The sequence below is a fragment of the Corapipo altera genome, unplaced genomic scaffold (genome assembly GCF_003945725.1).
Source record: "Corapipo altera isolate COAL_440 unplaced genomic scaffold, ASM394572v1 57, whole genome shotgun sequence".
NCBI lineage: Eukaryota > Metazoa > Chordata > Aves > Passeriformes > Pipridae > Corapipo > Corapipo altera.
Genome location: NW_020884905.1, coordinates 8,680,767 through 8,698,338, shown reverse-complemented (window position 1 = coordinate 8,698,338; position 17,572 = coordinate 8,680,767). Strand labels below are relative to the sequence as shown.

Below are 17,572 nucleotides of genomic sequence, written 5' to 3'. Positions count from 1 at the left end.
TTCCTTATAAATTTTTGAAGCTTAGAAGCTCAGCATGGTTCCAGGTCTAACAGCTCTGTTTGCCCATGAAGTGATTTGTTAATCTTGTACACTGTCGTCATAGTAACTTTAGGATTTATTGGCAAATATCAGTAGAATATCACAATATTTAGCTGTAAAACCAAGTTTTCGTGAGCTTTGTGAGAACAGGTTTTGAGACCATGTTATTGCTTCACAGAGAGCAGCTTTGGCATGAGCTCACCCTTCTATTAGACGACAGAGAACCCACACCAGCACTTCCCTAGGGGCTGAAGTCCGCAGGAATTCAGGTTCTGCTTGTTAAAAGTTAGCATGCCTGGAGAGTGAGTAAGACTCCTCTTGATCTGCATGGGGACTGGTGATCACAGGTGCAGAGTGTTGGGTTTTCTTCACTTTCCTCGTCCTGTAGTCACTGATCATATGTAAAAACAGGACTTACGCAAGTTTCCCATGGAGTATTTTTTATTTTTAACAATATTTACCTTTGACCTACTGTACCTTGGAGATGTGTGGTGTATCTGTGTTCAGGTACTCACAGAAGTGTTCATTTGTTTCTTTCAAATGCCTGGAGCGGTTGGTGCTGCTCCACAGCATTTTTTATAAATCCTTCAGCATTGCACAGAGCAGCAGGTTCTGGTGGTTTCATCAGAAAGCTGTGAGCATGCTATGCTTGGTTGGACTGAATTTTTCTGTACATTATGAGAAAAACTGAGCATAACATGTAGGACAGCAAACTATAGATTAGAATAGTGGTTTTTTCACACTGTGTAGTCGCTTGATAGCATGTAAACTATAATTCTGAATATCTGAAGTTACAGGTCATCACCTGTAATCCTAGGTTAGGACAATTTAGGATTAAGATCACACTAGCAAATCCTGTTTTCCCTTGCTTTTGCTTTTATTCTTTTATCAACTCTGAGTCTGAAATTTTCCAAGTCAGAGGTCTCTCTGATGAGGAATATGATATGCAGCTTAGTCACTCCTGATAACAGGGCCAGGAAAAATTCCAACTGCATTAGTGCAGAAAGGTGACTTTGGACTGGGATGAACCCTTGGCTGTTGCTGTGGCAGACTGCTCAGGTTGGCTGTGTTAGAAGCCTTTGAAAAATAGCAGCGGTTAGTTAGCACTTTTGGATTTTAATGTCCAAAAAGGTTTCAGCCAGGCTGAGTGGGGAGGAGACCATCCCATGAGGCAGGACTTTTCCCGGAAGGATGCAGGTTGTTCGAGGCCAAGTTGAAGGATGTGGGACAGAAGTGGTTGTAGGTGAGTGGAGAGGAATGGGTAGAAGAATCTCTTCTGGCTAAACCATGTCCTCCTCCAGACCCCAGCAGCACACTCATTCCCATCTTTCAGCAGCCCTTTTTGGAGGGCAGGTGTTTGTCATGGGATGTCATGTTCCCTCTGACTCTGGGATGCTCCAGGGTCGAGCGCTCCGTGTCTCCATGCAAGTGGCAGTGTCTGGAAGGGGGCTGATGGCAATGGAAGACTTAAACCTTTCAGCTCTTGTGATGACCTCTGCTGGCATCAGCATGGGGGAATTCCTTTTTCCTAAGTCTGTTTTTGAAGAAGATCCAAGCGTTGGGATTTCATACAAAACCTTATGAAGCTGTCCTGCTCCCTCAGGTGGGTTCAGTTCAGCTCTCAGAAGACATTGAAACTCCAAGTTCATGCTGTGCTGGAGTGTGGGGCATGTCCTGGGGTTAGAAAACACTCAACTTCCTTAAATTCATCAATTTCTCGATGATTTTATGGCTATATTGGGAACTGTGACATAAATGTTGAACTGAGGTTTGCACTTTTGTCTACCCGTAAGATAAATAAATGTCTGTAGAACTCAGACAGGAGCGGAGAAAGTTGAATGTGGGGTGAATGAACTGATTTTAACAAGACAAACTAGAGTGTTTTGGATCATTCTTCAAATTTAACACCTAGGAATGGACTTTCTAATTTAGCAACTGTATGTTGACACTGTGGTGTCAACACACCTAGGGTGTGTTTAGAAAATGTTTAATGATAACATTTGTGCTCCTGAACATAAAGAGAACAATAATACATGGATTTGTGAGTTTCTGTGGTGCCCAAAACCCAGTCTTAGAGACCTGTCCTCAACTATCCATTACTTGAAAACTCTAAATTAATTTATGTTTTCAGGGATCCCTTCACACCAGAAGGAGCTGTTTACTTTATTTTTTTTTCCGCACTCTCTTTTTATGAAAGAAAGGAGAACAAAGAAATACTGAGGGTGGTTTTAATGTATTGCAGAAAAAAAATCATTGAAAAGCATTGCAAGCTGGCTGAAGGCCAGTTTTGATCACGAGGAATCCCAAAGTGCTGTGTAAACCTGAACTGTAACACGAGGTCCACTTGGGCATCCACCAGCACGAGTAGCTCTTAGTGACACTTTGGAGCAGCTCAAGCTGAAACTTTCTTTAATCTTCCCCCCCCCCCCATTTTGCACCTCCTTCTCCAGGGAACTTCAGCCTCAGTGGAGCCTAGATCTCTCACCTGCATTCTTCTCCTTAAATTTAAATCTCCAATTTCTTTGGGTCTGACCCCATCATCATAACTGCTGTTGTTACACCCTCTGTAGTGGAAAAAAGATTAATCTTGGGGATGGTCAGGGTGGCACTTTGAGGCTGTTTTGGTGTGGGACGGGTGTTTCTCATGGTGCAGTTTGCTTCTGCTGCGAGGTACGGGCACATCCCTGTCCCTTCTTGTCCCCCTCTGCCAGTGCTGGCAGCTCAGAGCTAACTGGGCAGAAAACTCACCCTACCAAAACGTGAAGGATTTTTTCTGCATGTTTAGCTCCCTGTTCCAGCTCACTATGGGATCAAATGAATGGAGATGGAAAGGGAAGAATAAATGCATGAAAGAGGGCTGGGGAGCTGGACCAGCCTCTTGGCTTTGGCTCTTAGATGGGCACGGTGCTGTCAAGTCGTTGTTGTTTCCTGCCATGCTGGATTTCTTTCCTGCATTTAGTCTTTTCTTCACCCCACTGCTGGTTTAAAGGTATTCCAGGCCACTTTTCCTCATAGGAGTTATTTTCCATCCATTTCTGATTTTGGTTTACTTGCTTTAGAGTTTTTTTTTTCCTCTTTTATCTGCTGGTGTGAGGTAGAAAGAGGAGGGAAGCGAATGGGGGGAAGTAAAACTCGGAAGAAAGAACAAATTTCCATATTCTTTGTCCTGTTTTGTTAAGGTTCATACAGTATTTTTAGTCGAGGAGGTTAAGTTTTGTCTTTTTGGTTTAGATGAAGACTCAGGAGTGTGTAAGGAAATGGTGTTTTCCTCTGTTCTTCAAAACCAGATCTCAGCACAGAATCAAAGGCTGCTGTGCTCTTAGAAGTGTTTTATTTTGAATGGAAAAGAAAATAAAGCTGCAGCACTTCCAAAAGTTCAGATGCATTCCTGAAAATCTTTCAGGGGTTGTATGGCTTTGCTGCTTCAACTCTTGCTATGAGTTTGATTTAAAATGACCTCCTAAATCTGTTAATAGTCTTGCAAAGCAACTAATTTTGCCTGGCCCTGGGTCGAAACAACACAAACCCACCGAGTTCTGCAGGAGTTCCTTCAGGAGCCAAAGGTGCTTAGGTATGCACAGCAAAGGGTGCATAAATCTAAAATTGTAGTTTGTGACAAACCTCTATCCGCTTATTTTTTCATTAGGTAAATCAACTTAATACGACTCTGCAGAAGAGACGCTACTTGCCTGCATAATTAATATTTTGTTAAATTCAACAGTGTCCTCCCAGAACTCCAGATGTTTTCCATGTGAGCACAGACAGTGTCAGAGGCAGAGCTGAAAGGATCAGAGGTCCTGCTGGGAGAGAGCCCTTGGGATGTGCTTACCCTGGTGTCACATTTACCATACGACCCTTTCTACTCTTGAATTGCAAGATTGAAAAAGCAATATAAAGAGCTTTTTTTATACAGATATATAGATATAGCTATTTTTGTACCAAAATAATTCCAAATATATAATTCTGAAATTACACAGTTATAGACTGGATATAATTAAAATTATGTAAATTGTGCTGTTAAATGGCTGACTTCTTTCAGAGGAGCTTGTACTAAGTAAAGAAATCTTGTTCCTCATGTGTGTTTTGGTAGAGCTGCCTTGATAGATTTCAGAATGACAGGCTCCACATCAACTTAATAACATGCAAGCAAGGGTACAAATTTATCATCGCTGCTAATTGCAAGTCTGTTGTTTTTATACTGCCATCTAGGCCTCGGCCCCAGTTGGAGACCTGTTCTATTTGGCACTGTGGAGAAGCTTTATAAAGGATATTCTGCCCCTTAAAAGCTTGATAAAGGATATTTTGCTACTTGAAAGCTTGTCATGTACATAGAAAAGAGAAAGGCAGTCTCCTGCAGGAGGAGAGAACAGGCTTCTTTCACCTGTTTCCACCACTGAGGCTGTGATTAGAATTGACCTTCCTTAGGAACGTGTTAGAATAGGGATTAATTTGCCCATTTTGGGGCCTTAATTCTGTGCCGTCCCATGAGTGGAGGAAATTTCATTGCTTTGTAAAGAAACACAACGTTTCACCTACATTGCCATTCAGCAGGGCTGAGCTATCATGAGAAGAATGTACTGTCTACAAATAATTAATCAGGTGTAAAAGTATCTTCCAAATAATAGCTAGATTTTAGCTCTGTGTCAATATTCAAAATAATTTGGTTAAACATCACTATGTCTCAGTTTTCTTTCCTTTTCATTCTGTTTTTATAACTCCATTTTTACTCATATTTGAAAGTTGTTTGTATTCCTTTCTGTGTGTGAAAGGAAAAGTACACAGAGCAAGGAAAAATTTTTAGGTGTGCTTAGGCTACAGTGCAGTCAGGTATGTTGAGAGCTTTGTTGAACAGTTGGGGTAAACAACTGGGGGTGGTATTTTTTTTCTATTAAATTCGTTGTAGTTATCTTAGTATTTTATTATTGCCTGTATTGTGTGTTACTATTCTGTTTGGATATATCATCTATTAATTTGATTTTTTTTTTTTTTAAATCTCATCTAGGTTATTCTGAGGTTATTCCAAAAATACCCCTCAACATGCCTGAAAACCCTGCGGCAGGTATGTGCTCTGAAAGTGATTGGTTTTGTGGGGCAGTGAGTAAGGAAGCTCCATTTCTAACCTGGACTTCTTTTGTGGTGCAGATAAGCAGCAGGTGCTGCAGATTCTGGATCGTCTGCAAGCAAAACTACATGAGAAAAGGGATTCCCAACACCAGGAAAACCTGGCTGTTTTACGGAACACCCTCAGGAGCCCCTTGTTTAACCAGATACTGACTCTCCAGCAATCCATCAAGCAACTGAAGGAACAAGTGAGTGTAAAATTACAGTTGTTGGTGTGATGATAACTATGGGCAGCATGGAACTTCAATCATGATGTGTAGGCGTGTGTTAACAAGGGCGCTCTTGTTAATAAGCTGTAACGTGGTGTGAGTGAATGTTGGGCTTTTTTTCTTTTGTGAAGCTGATATCAACAGTCACTGCTGAAATGAGAAGTGGTTTTGCAACAAACAGGTCAAAGGGCCATGTGCTTTGAAAGGAATGCAGGAGAGGCAGGTGTTGGGAACCACATCGGTCAGAAAAAAGCATCTGTGAAAGACATTGGCTCCAGTACTTTGAGTTCTGGACAGTGTTGGACTGGGATCCTTTGTTTTCCACAGAAGCTAAATACGTTTATCAGCTCACTGGCAGCATCTTTCCTCTCTAAAAGACATCATTGCTTCAGTTCCTGTTCATTTGTGCGAGAATGGTTAACCTGTTTTGGGAAAGAAAGTCTAGAAAACCCCTGCTAAAGATTTGCCAAGCTCCGATGCAGACCTACCCAAGCTAGTTTTAAAATTACTTGGCTTCAGCAGCAGTCAGAACTTATGTAGTTTGGTTTATAATACCAGCTGACATTTAGGTTTTGTGGACATGGGCATCCATGACACATCTGCATGAACAGGTCTCACCCTGCAGTTAACTTAAAATCAGCAGCAAAAGCTCAAAGTCGGGGCCTGAGCAGCAGCAATCCCTGTCTTGGCTGCACCTACCCAGCTGCAGATAAAGCCTGGTGGTGTCAGGGGGACAAGGCCACCTTGCTGTCATTGCCAAATGTGTTTCACATATTCCTCCCTGGGTGGCTTGGTGATGGCTGTGACATCCATTATCCATTCATGCCGTATTCCCATACGTTCTGCATCTCTTCCTTCCTTCTAGAGCTTGAATGCATGTCTGCATACTATTAAAAAAATGTATAAAAATACAAGTATATTTAAGATGTGACTGTGACATAGTGGATGTTACATCCAGAATGTTGGGAATTCGCATATCTAGAAAATTTTGGTTTTCTTGACATTTTATTTAAGGATGGGCAGTTTCATTCAGGATGGGATTTTCCAGTTTATTATATCACACTTGGAATATTTCTGCATTTCTTCATTATCAGTCAGGACTAGAACTGCAAGTTCTAACAGTGATAGCATGTTCAGTGGTAGCTAGTTTGTACCAAGGCTCTCTCTGGGGAAGGGATAATACAGACCAGGCCTTGGGCTCCTGAGTGACTCTCGGAGTATTTGGATTTTTGTGCCAAAATTTTATACTGATTTGCCTGACAATTGCAACAGTGCTTGAGTGCTTCTTTAACGTTTGCTGCTTTTGCATGTGTTGTTTCTGAAATATCAGAGTGAAAAGAGGATAACAGGCATAGGCAGGGAAGACGCATGAAAGGAACGAAGAAAAAGGTGGAGTAGAAACACAGCTGGAACACTCAGTGAACTTTCCTTCTGAAAAACAGTTTAAATTTTATATAGTAGCTTGGTCGTAGCTTATATTTTAACACTGCCTAATTTATACAGGTGCGTATATTTGTGTGAATAGGCATATATGAACATGTGTACACTTGTTTCTTTGGCAGTCTGCACACAACATGGTATATGTGGAAATCCCTTTGTTTTTTATAGTTTTCCCACATCTTTGTTCATTTTTAACAGCTCAATTACATGCCTCCTGACCGCTCAGTAGATTTTGATTTTACTAAGAGAGGGCTGCTCGTGTTTGCTGACAAATCAGTCGCTGCTGGGACACCTTGCAGTTCACCTGGACCCAAAACACCTCCCTTCACTCCAAACCTGGGAGTTAATGAATTTAACATGATCATCCAACAAATGGCAAAGGTAAGGCTCTCCAAACTTATTTTCCTTTAGGAGTACATTTTCACAATGCTTTTTTGTTGTGTTTCTGGGAGTGTGGTGCCTCCTAACCGGTACAGAGTGCTGAGGAAAACTTGACCTTGCAGTAGAAAGAAGTGGTTTGGTGGCTTGTTTTGTTTTTTCCTTTCTTCGCCAATTTTTTTTTGTCTTGCTTCCTGCAGCATGCCCCAACACAGTAAAGAAGTTTTAGTTGCCAGAAAATGCTTTTGGTATTTGATGACATTTAGTTGAAAATGGACATTTTCAGCAGAAACTTGTTTTGATGAAGACACTAGTTTTATCAAGTATATTTTGAATTGGAAATGTGCCAACTTTGTTAATACATGAGCAGTGTGAAGGATTAAAAGAAGTAGCATGTAATATTTTATTTAGCTCTTCATTTAGTTTGGCTTAACTGTGCCATGTGGATTGTGAAAACTTGTGATTTAAAAATGTACAAATTCCGTAAGAATTTGTACAGGTGCAGACATCTACACACATGGGATTGGCATTTATACCACAAATGTATTGTTCTGTGTTACTCTGAACCATTAATTTAATTGGTTAGTCATGCCTTTCTGTATTAAGTAACTGTTGCTAATTGACTACCTTAATGTAGCTGTAATATTTTGAGCATAACTCTTCTCATTAGTATGTCATTAACTCATCAGATAAAAGATTTAGCAGTAAAGACTGCATGTTATTTTGGATAAAGCAGCTGTGATAGTAGTGCTTTCTCTGAATAATATTTCCCAGTAAACAACCCCAGAAATCTTGTATTAAAACTGAAAAACAGGCAGTTGCAAAGCAAACTTTTTTAACATTAACTGTGAAGTTGCAGGGAGGGGAAGGAAATTAATTTCTCTATTTAAAAAATACAGTCTTTTGAAAGCACACCTAAAAATCAGCATTAAAAGTAAGGACAGCCAAAAGACAAGTAATTTAGTTCAGCTATGCAGCATTTCCAGAAATCCCAAATATATTGCTCTAGACAGCGCTTCTTTCATAGTTCTCATCCAGTTTGGAATTCATCTCATAATGTGAATGAAGTGTGAAAGCAGCTCTTAAATTCCCTGAGGTTTCAGAACCTCAGAGTGCTTGCATATCCAATACGTTGCTATATTAAAAATAATAAATGGAGGAGCTTTTATAGAAATAACATATTCAATATTTTGCCTTTCTTTAGTCTTAGGAGGAGAATAATTCTTCCAGTGTTCATAAATTTTAAACTAACTCATTCTATTGCATTAAAAATTAGTAAATAATTTTATTTTTTGTTTTATTAGGGAAGACAAATAGAATCAATAAAGATTGATAAACCTTCTGTTGGAGGTCTTGGATTTAGTGTGGTTGCTCTTAAAAATCCCAGCTTGGGAGAAGTTGGTATCTTTGTCAAGGAAGTCCAGCCAGGAAGCATAGCTGACAGGTGAGATCTTTATAATTGTGTTGGAAAATTGTACTTTCCATGGAGGGAAATATTACAACATTCACATTGAAAACTCCATCAGAATAACATGTTTATCTGGGTTATCTGGTGTGGTATTTTGGTGGTGGTATCTTGAATTCTGGCTTTTCAACTGAAGGGACTCATGTTTTGAGGATCAGATTTTCAGATGAGTTTTAAATATCTGAGCAATTCATAAATGGAATTTCCAGAAGTCATGACTCACTTTAGAGAATCTTGAGAACTGATTAAAAAAAACAAAAGAAAACTCAGAAAAGAATACAAGGAAAATAAAAATTAGATTCCTTTTTAATTTTTATGCACTGTGTCCCTGAAAGATTTTCCCCCCCTTGTTCCTTTATTTATGTGCCACTGACAATGCCCTATTTATAGTTGCTTTTACTGTTTGTTTCCTGTGTAAATTTAGATCCACTTCTCCCGACAGATCCCTGCACAGATGTCATCATAGAATCAAGGCTTCAGGCAGTTTCTTCCTGTATTGTCTGTGGGTTTTCACCCAACAACAAAAGGCAGAGCAATCCTTTAAAAATAAAATGTGATTGTAAAACCACAAGAGTTGGCATGAGACAAATGCAGTGCTCAGAATTATGTTTCAAGAAAATGTGTCTAGATTTCAAGTCATTGGTGTCACTTTTTAAATAACACATGTCAGGAAGTGCCAACACAGGATGACAAAAAGAGTGGGGAGAGGTTGGAATGATAATTGCGATGGGCCCACAGAGAACACACCAGAGAACACTTAAAGAAAAGCATATTAAGGCTCTTTCAAAGTGGAGACAGATGGACTGATCCGGATGTCAAAAGGAGGGTGAATATCTCACTTTAGGATTTGATGACCTGCTGCTCACTTTCTTTGATGAGAGAATCTAAAATATGGTTAGTGCTTGAAGAAAGTGATTTCTGGGAAACATTTTAAACATGGCATGATAAAAAGGAAGTTTAAAATGCCTTAGTTAAGATGTGCAGTTACATTGTTTGAGAGTTTATAAATTTCCCCAGCATGCTTCCCGTTTTGCTTCTGAGACAAAATCTCCTGGAGATTTTTTTTGGATTCCTACAGAGCTTTGAAGGCAGTGTCTGTCTATGTAACAGTTTGGTCTCGTGCTCAGAATGAATATTTAATAAAGGAGATGAGTGATGGTTTCTCTCTTGTCACAAATCTAAATTCATCACTGGGATGAATTAACTGTGAAATTTACATTATGTCAAGGTAGCAACTGAACTGTGTATTGCTCAAAGAAAGTTTCATGTGTGAAGCTTGATACTATAAATTTTAAGTAAAATATAAATATGCAGCTCATTGATCTTTAGGTTAAATAATGAGACAAAACAATATCAAAGCCTGAGTTGTGGATACTTAGAGATAGTAGCATGTAGTGTTAAACACAATGAAGAATAGTTCCTAGTTTATTGTTTATCTACAAAAATAATTTTTTTCTGCTTTGTAGTTCAATATTAACAGGAAAGAATGAGGGAATTTCAATTAATTTTGAGTAGAAGCAAAATAAAAAATTGAAGAGATTTTTGTACCATGATAAAACTGGAGCAAAATGTGTCTGGGTGGTGCAGTTTACGGTGTGAATTGCATGTAGTTTGGAATTTGGTGAAGACATCCTAATAACCAGATTTTTAAAATATATGAATGTTTAACCTTGCACAACTCTGTATTTTGCATGTTCGTATTTAAATTACATGAGCCCGATGTGAAGTCACTCTGGTGCATTAAAAAATTGCTTTCAATGTTTTGTTAAGGGATCAAAGACTGAAGGAAAATGACCACATACTGGCCATTAATTGCACCCCATTGGATCAGAACATTTCCCATCAGCACGCCATTGCCCTCCTCCAGCAATCCACGGGATCCCTGCATCTGGTCGTGGCCAGGGAGCCAGTTCAAGGGAACGGCAGAACTTCAGCTGTCTTATTAAGTGATGTAAATCCACCTGAGACTGTGAGTTGTTGTAATACTGTCAAAATCAGATTTTGAACTGTGCTGGATATTTCGTTCATGTCTCTTAAGTGTTTGTGTTAGCAAGTTTTACATGCAGGGATTTTTTGCTTTAATCAGATTTTGTATGTGGTGACATTTCATTTAGACTCACCGTGCAGTAAGTGTGAGGCTTCCATTGCAAAGCTGCATGGAGCTGGTATAAAATAGATCCTGGGTTTTTATGGGATAGCAGAAGCTTTAATAGATCAACATATTCTTAGCAGCAGGGTCTGTTCAGCATAGGCTGGGTAAAACATTTTATGAGTATACTCAGCTGAAACCTACTTGAGCTCAGCAATTAAAGGTACTCTGATTACATCTTAAAAGAGAGTAAAAGTAACCTGTCGTGAACACTGTTTGAAATATCCCAACCAATTTAAACTTATACTGCTCAAACGAAAAAGCCTTGTCTTTGTTTTAAAAAACAAACAGAAATTACCTGTAAAGAACCTCTCAGTCACTGTTTATTTATCAGGGGTTTATTTTATCTGCAAATTTCTTTAATTGTGAACTCATTTTGTTTTCCTGACAAAGGAGAGCTTGTCACTGGGACAGGTAATAAATTAGGGCTGAACTTCCATCTGTGTTCTACCGATATGTTCCATGTGGACCAAATTCCACTGAATTTGGTCAAACTGCACATCTAAATTCAGGGATTGCAATATTGGAATCTTAATTTATTATGCTAGTAGATTTTGATGGAAATCTGGGTAAAACCAGTGCTTTTCCGTATTCTCAGTAATTATTTCCCTCATGATTATTACAGAGGTAGTGAAATCTGAAAGCTTTAGTGGATAATCAATATTGTTTATTGCACTGAAAATTTTAAAGAATTAAACTTTAACTGCTTTTTCATTGAAAGATCTGCACTGAACAGACTAACAAAATAAAATACAAATATATATCTCTACAGGGGGTCCTTAAATTTCTTTTATGATATTTAACTGGCTTTGGCAAAGATTTTCAGTATGCTAATAAATCCTTTATTCACAGAAGACTTAAATCTGCCTACTCTGCTCCATTTTGGTTTCTATGAGATATTAATCTGACAGAAACATTGGCTGGGTTTGGGTTGCTTAACAGCTTTGTTATTTTCAGATTGTCTTGTAGAACATAAGGTCATGGTACAGTGTAGCTTGGAAAATTTGCTTCCAATTCAGTATGGCAGAATATTGTGTTGTGCTATTAATTCAGTACTGGTGGTGTTTTGAGTAAGTGGAATAACAGAAATAAGAATTTGGGCAAGGCTAAGTGAAAACTAGGCCAGTGTAAGCTCCTTGCCCCTGTTTTCCCCTCTTGTTTATAGTGTTCTTGATTTATGAAAAACTGAAAGGATAGTTTTCATTTTGGCAGGAAAATCTCAAAATTGCTTTTTCCTAGTCAAGCTTTTTCCTAGTATCCTGTTATCCTGAAAGTGAAGGACAAACTGTGTGTTTAAAAACAGATGATAAATCCCACTGCGTATTTATAAGGAAATGGAGCTGAGTGAACAAAATCCCACAGATCTCCAATATGTGGGGTTGAGGGAGAAAATTGCTCTGATTAATTCTCGTCATTCACGTGAAAGTGAGAAACATTAATGATCGACTCAAATTAAAATCTCCTGTTTTTATTAATTGCAGATTCACTGGGGCCACATTGAAGACGTTGAGCTGATTAACGATGGTTCGGGATTAGGCTTCGGAATTGTAGGAGGAAAGTCAAGTGGAGTAGTTGTAAGAACGATTGTTCCTGGGGGATTAGCAGATCGGGTAATTTGTTATATTATGTCACTTCTTGTTTGATTGTAAAGTATAATTAACTGGTTTTGACAGTCTTAAAATAAACTAATATATTTAAACAAAAGGAAGCTGATAGCATCAAAGTCTGAATGCCAACATATACATCATAAATAAATATGTTGAAGGTATGATTGAGGAGAAAGTCAGCGCCTGATATAAATTAAGTTGTTTCTCAGACATGCTTTGGCTTTTGTAACATTGTTGAACATGCAGAAATTCTGAGAAGTTGTCGCATATTTTCAATACTTTTTATATTTTCAGCTTTTGGTCAGTGTGGGGGAGGACAAATACACTGTAGAATTTGACAACATCTATAGGGACAAACTCTCCAAATGAATTGTCAGGCAAGAGGATCTGTTCAATTGAAGTCATTGCATTACAAGATTCAGTTTAGAGATTGAAAATGTCCTGGTTGTAGTGGATTTCATTTCCAGGGGTTTTGATTCCTGCCTTGCAATCTGACCGGTTCAGGGAGACGTTTAGGTTTGATGCAAAGGCTTTTGGAGCTCCTGATACTTTTTGAAGTTGCACAGGTACAGTTTGTAACCTTTGGTTGCTCATGTTGAAAGACTCCATGCTAAGTGTTGCTGCATTTAAGAGCAGAACACTTGCAATAACAAAACAGATTTGGATTTTTTAAGTGAATTTGATCATGGTGAGTTACGATAGCTGAAGACTGGAACCCATACAGACAAAGAGAGAGGCTAGGGTACTTCTTCTAGTATAGGATGGAAATTAAAACTAGCAGTTTGAAGAACTTTACTGGAAAATGTTGGCTTTTGCTTGACTGTATCCCCCTGAACCTGTTGTGTATAAATGAGTATTTCTTAATTGTTGTCTAACACCTGTTTTGCTGTAAGGAATGAAGTGTTTTGGCTACCAATGAAGCATGTAAGTTAAGAACTCACCACATCATTCTCAGCTGAATGAGGACATCATTAAGAACATGTGAAATAATGATGCATATACATGTTAAAATTGGATGACTTTGTAAATGAGTTTGAGTTGGTTCTGGGAATAACTCTGTGATTGCTGTATAAATCAATGCACTGAAGCTGGTGGAGCTGTGCTGATCAATACTAGCTGAGCATTTGGTCCTAGGAATGCTTGCTTATAATAGAAATTATGATATAGGTCATGAATCATAATTATCAGGTAAAAATGGTTTATATGTAGTCTTGTTAGCTTCACTGGATTTACTCACTCCAGTTGGAGTTATTCATATGAGAAAAGAATTGCCAGGCTAATATAGAAGTATTAGGAAAAAGTCTAAAAAGTCCTAAATCAAAATGCTGTGCTTTCATTCTAGCCCCTGTCCTGTGAGGATTGTTCTATGAAATAGCAATACATGACAATTTGTGAGATTATAAAACATTGTTGCTCTCTGTTTTCTCCTAAATGAGCAAAACAGTGGAAAAAACAGCTCATGATTGTGCAAACGAGTCCTTGAATTATTTAGTATGTTGCCATGGTGGTCAGTTTGCTGGTGTTTTCTCACATTGGTTCTCATGGCCATGAAGATGCCATAAAGTTTCAGTTTTGTAATGGAACAGATATTTTATATGTAGCCTGGAAACATTTTTTCAATTTTATTTGTATTTGAAGGATGGGAGGCTCCGAACAGGAGATCACATCTTACAGATTGGAGGGACCAATGTGCAAGGAATGACAAGTGAGCAAGTTGCCCAAGTGCTGAGAAACTGTGGGAATTCTGTTAGGATGATTGTTGCAAGGGACCCCAAGTGTGAAGTCATGGAGGCTCCACCAGCTCCTGTGAGCTGGCCAGTCAGCACATTACCTTCCTTTCAAAATGGAAATGTAAGTACCTGTTGCTTCCTTATGACATTTTTAAGTATGTTTGTGGCTTGTGATCAGAAAGGAAAGAGAGAACAGAGTGTTCTCGAGACCTAAAGTACTACTTCTCTCTTGAGTTTCCAGATATCGTGTGCTCGTATTTAAGTGGTCATTATTATAGCCCTGCCTTCTATAATTTTTCCCTTTTTCCTGTATGTTATTAATACCTGCAATCTTGGGATTGGAATGACCAGCTTTACAGAATTTATTTCAGAGTGGATAATTTAATTACCAAGACCATAAACATTATCGATAAGTGGTACTTTTAGTTCTCCTTCTTAGCTCATTAAATTTTTGCTAATCAATCATTTGTAAGTGGATTTAAAACTGGACTCTGAATTTGCCTGCTCTGAAATCCAGAGCGCCACGGCCACACCAGAATTATTCAGCACAATCATCTTTTTATGAAACATAAGTGTAATGTTTTCATAGTCTACGCTACTGTCTGTGATAGGAAATATATCTAAAAATTTTGAAACTTGTTTTAGCAAATCTTATCATGGTCATATCAAAGTCTCTTGTTTTTGAAGTCATTCTTTTCAGTTTTGAGTAATTAAAATCAACAAATGCTACACTAAGTGTACAGTAGGTCTTGAAACATAAACAAAGCTGTGCTTGTGTACCATCTGCTGCTACTGTGCTGCTTAGATTTAGGTGTAGAATCTGAGTAGCCTTTTCTTTCTTGTTTAGTTTCTGGAATGTGAGTGAAGAGAGGTATTTTTTTTTTAAGCACCGTTTTTAAAGGTCAGAGTAGAAGTCATATTATTATAAATGCACCTTCTTGTTTGCTGGGCTGCCAGTAGCTTTGTGTCTTGCATTTCTGGAAAACTGAAGCTGCCAATTGAGTATTTTGGGTCCTTCTCAAACTCCTCTTCTCCCAAGAGGGGTCAGTATAGTACAAAATGTGAGTGGGAGAGAGATGGGAGGAGGGGATTTATGTCCGTAAGGTTGGAGTCTTAAAGGTGAGTTTGTCCAATACTCTGACAAAAAGCTTTCCAAGAGAATCAGCATTGTTACGAGACACTTCTTTTCTGACTGGATCATATTTTCCAAGGCCCATATTAGGGAAAAAATAGCATGATCCTAGTTTTGTTTCCTCTACAAAGTCCTATTTTTCTCTCTTCGTGTTGTCCCTAATCAACCCCAAGCACTGTAGATGCTGCAGCCTTTCTACAATATTATTTCTTCTGGATGTATTTTTAGTGTCCTCCTTATGCCTCCTGTGTAGTTTGGAGGGGAAAAAATAGTTTTGCAATTTTATCTACTTCTTTCTGGATGTCATCTCTTTTTTTTCTGAACTAAATAGTGCCTTCATATGTAGATTTGAAGAAAATCCTTTTCCTGGTGCTAGGAGAGATTTGCTGAAGACAAGATTAGTAGCTAAACTGAATGTATTTATTAATTTAATGTTGATTTCAATGCTTCACCTTTCCCCTTGGTCTGAAATTTTCTCTATAATCTAATTTCTCTCTGATTTCTGAGTACTTTCACTAGCTGTGAGCTTTGGAATAGAAAATTTTTTCCTTTTTTTTGCAAACTAGCAGAAAGGCATTTTTAATAGATCGTTGGTTATTTTCAGTTTTATATTAATATTTGATTTTCTTTAAATTTCTTATTTCTCTATTGTAGTAGAGAATAACTGAAGCTACCTACATCTGTGCATGGGCACAAGAAAACAGACTTCTTGTCTGTACTCTCCAAGATACTGGCAGCAATGTTAGCAGCCTACTTGTGCTGACTGTACTTAGGACTTTGCACTGTGATTTTTCCAAGCTCCCTTCTAATGTTTTGCATTAAAGCATTGACTCTTAGGAGCTTTTGATTGTCAAAACAGCAGAACTCTCAAGGCCATAGCTCCATTTCAGATGTTCCTATAGGCTTGTTTACTCTATAGATAAGTGACAGTGTCAAAACTTATCTTCATCTCCATCAGCCTCTTACAGAGCAAAGGAGTTGGGAGGCATTTAATGAGTTTAATGACTGTGGTAGTGGAGGGAGGTGTGTGTGATAACGAGATACTGTCCATTGATTTCTCTTTCATTGAAAAGTGGAATATGGCTATAACTCCGCCCTGCTTTTAATATGGGTCTGTCCAAAGCTGATACTTGGCAAGCATTTGATTAAACTTATCTTTTTCACTCCCTTAAGAAATGTTTTCCGGTTTCCCAGTCCGTTTTTTGCTGTTGGCAGTGACAGTATCCCCTCTTGATTTCATCACTTTAACAGACCTTACTCTCATCATCTTCTTTTTGATCTCATTGGGCTGTACAATCTGATTACTGAAAACAAACAACTCTATGTATTTTAACTTATCCCTTGCAATCCCAGATTTATGTGCTTGATTGTTTTTCTCTTTGGTCTCACGAATGTCTTTACTGTTCCCTGTTTGAACTCGTCTTGCAGTTTAGATTTTTACTGGTCAGAGGAGAATTGCACAGACATCCTGAGGCAGCTTTGTAGGGACTTTGCAAATGAATTTACATTGCATTTACAAAGGAATACTCTCCCTTTTCTAATAGGTCTTAAACATGATTTTATCTGAATGCAAACTAATGAGGCTTTTGCGTCCCATTGCCATGGACAAACCTGGAGGCTTCCAGTTCTCCTTGCAGCTTGATGGTGGTCAAACCTGAACAGGATCACAGCAAACATCAGGACTCACATTTTAAAGGGAGAGAAGAAATTCTGAGGGCATTCAGGATTTTTCTTGTCTTGAGGGATTGACTGGGAAGTTTGTTGTTACCCAGTGGAATCCAAAGGGAAATGGCCCCTGAGTAGTCTAATAAAAATCTTACAATAAAATGTTTATATTATACCTCTGACAGCTATATGGATCAGGTATTGGGAAAAAATTTAAAAAGCAAACAGAGACTTTGGTGACACTTTATTTTCAGCAAATCTTGGTTATGTCTGTCTTACAAATACAGTCCCTCTTAAAACAGGAAAATCAAAATCACTGCTCACTTCTGAAGATCTTAATTAACCTGCAATATTGTAGCAGTACTGGGAAATTACAAGATTTTTTTATTGTCTTCTGCTTTATTTATAGGATAGTATCAACGTTTTTGATAGCTATGACGTTGAACTTGTAAAAAAGAATGGACAAAGCCTGGGAATAACAATTGTTGGATATGCTGGCACATGTGATATAGGTGAGTTCTACAGGATGTAGTAGGTCTAGGACAGGGGCTTCTCAAATACCCTTTATGAACTGTGGGGAAAATGAATAGCTCCTACCTGTGGTAGGATATGGGGACACGCAATCAGCTTGTTTTTT

At 38.4% G+C, this 17,572-nt stretch overlaps 1 protein-coding gene across 5 annotated transcripts in view; it reads left to right on the top strand.

Moving 5' to 3' along the window:
- Positions 1-17,572, top strand: part of PATJ (PATJ, crumbs cell polarity complex component) — a 143,516-nt gene that overhangs the window by 931 nt on the left and 125,013 nt on the right. For all 5 annotated transcript variants that reach the window (XM_027651662.1, XM_027651661.1, XM_027651660.1 and 2 more), the window contains exons 2-9: positions 5,042-5,098; positions 5,182-5,348; positions 7,008-7,190; positions 8,492-8,631; positions 10,423-10,621; positions 12,283-12,411; positions 14,047-14,259; positions 17,345-17,447. In XM_027651662.1, coding sequence (XP_027507463.1) covers positions 5,077-5,098; positions 5,182-5,348; positions 7,008-7,190; positions 8,492-8,631; positions 10,423-10,621; positions 12,283-12,411; positions 14,047-14,259; positions 17,345-17,447 — 1,156 coding nt within the window. In that variant the 5' untranslated portion in view covers positions 5,042-5,076. The remainder of the gene's footprint in view (positions 1-5,041; positions 5,099-5,181; positions 5,349-7,007; positions 7,191-8,491; positions 8,632-10,422; positions 10,622-12,282; positions 12,412-14,046; positions 14,260-17,344; positions 17,448-17,572) is intronic.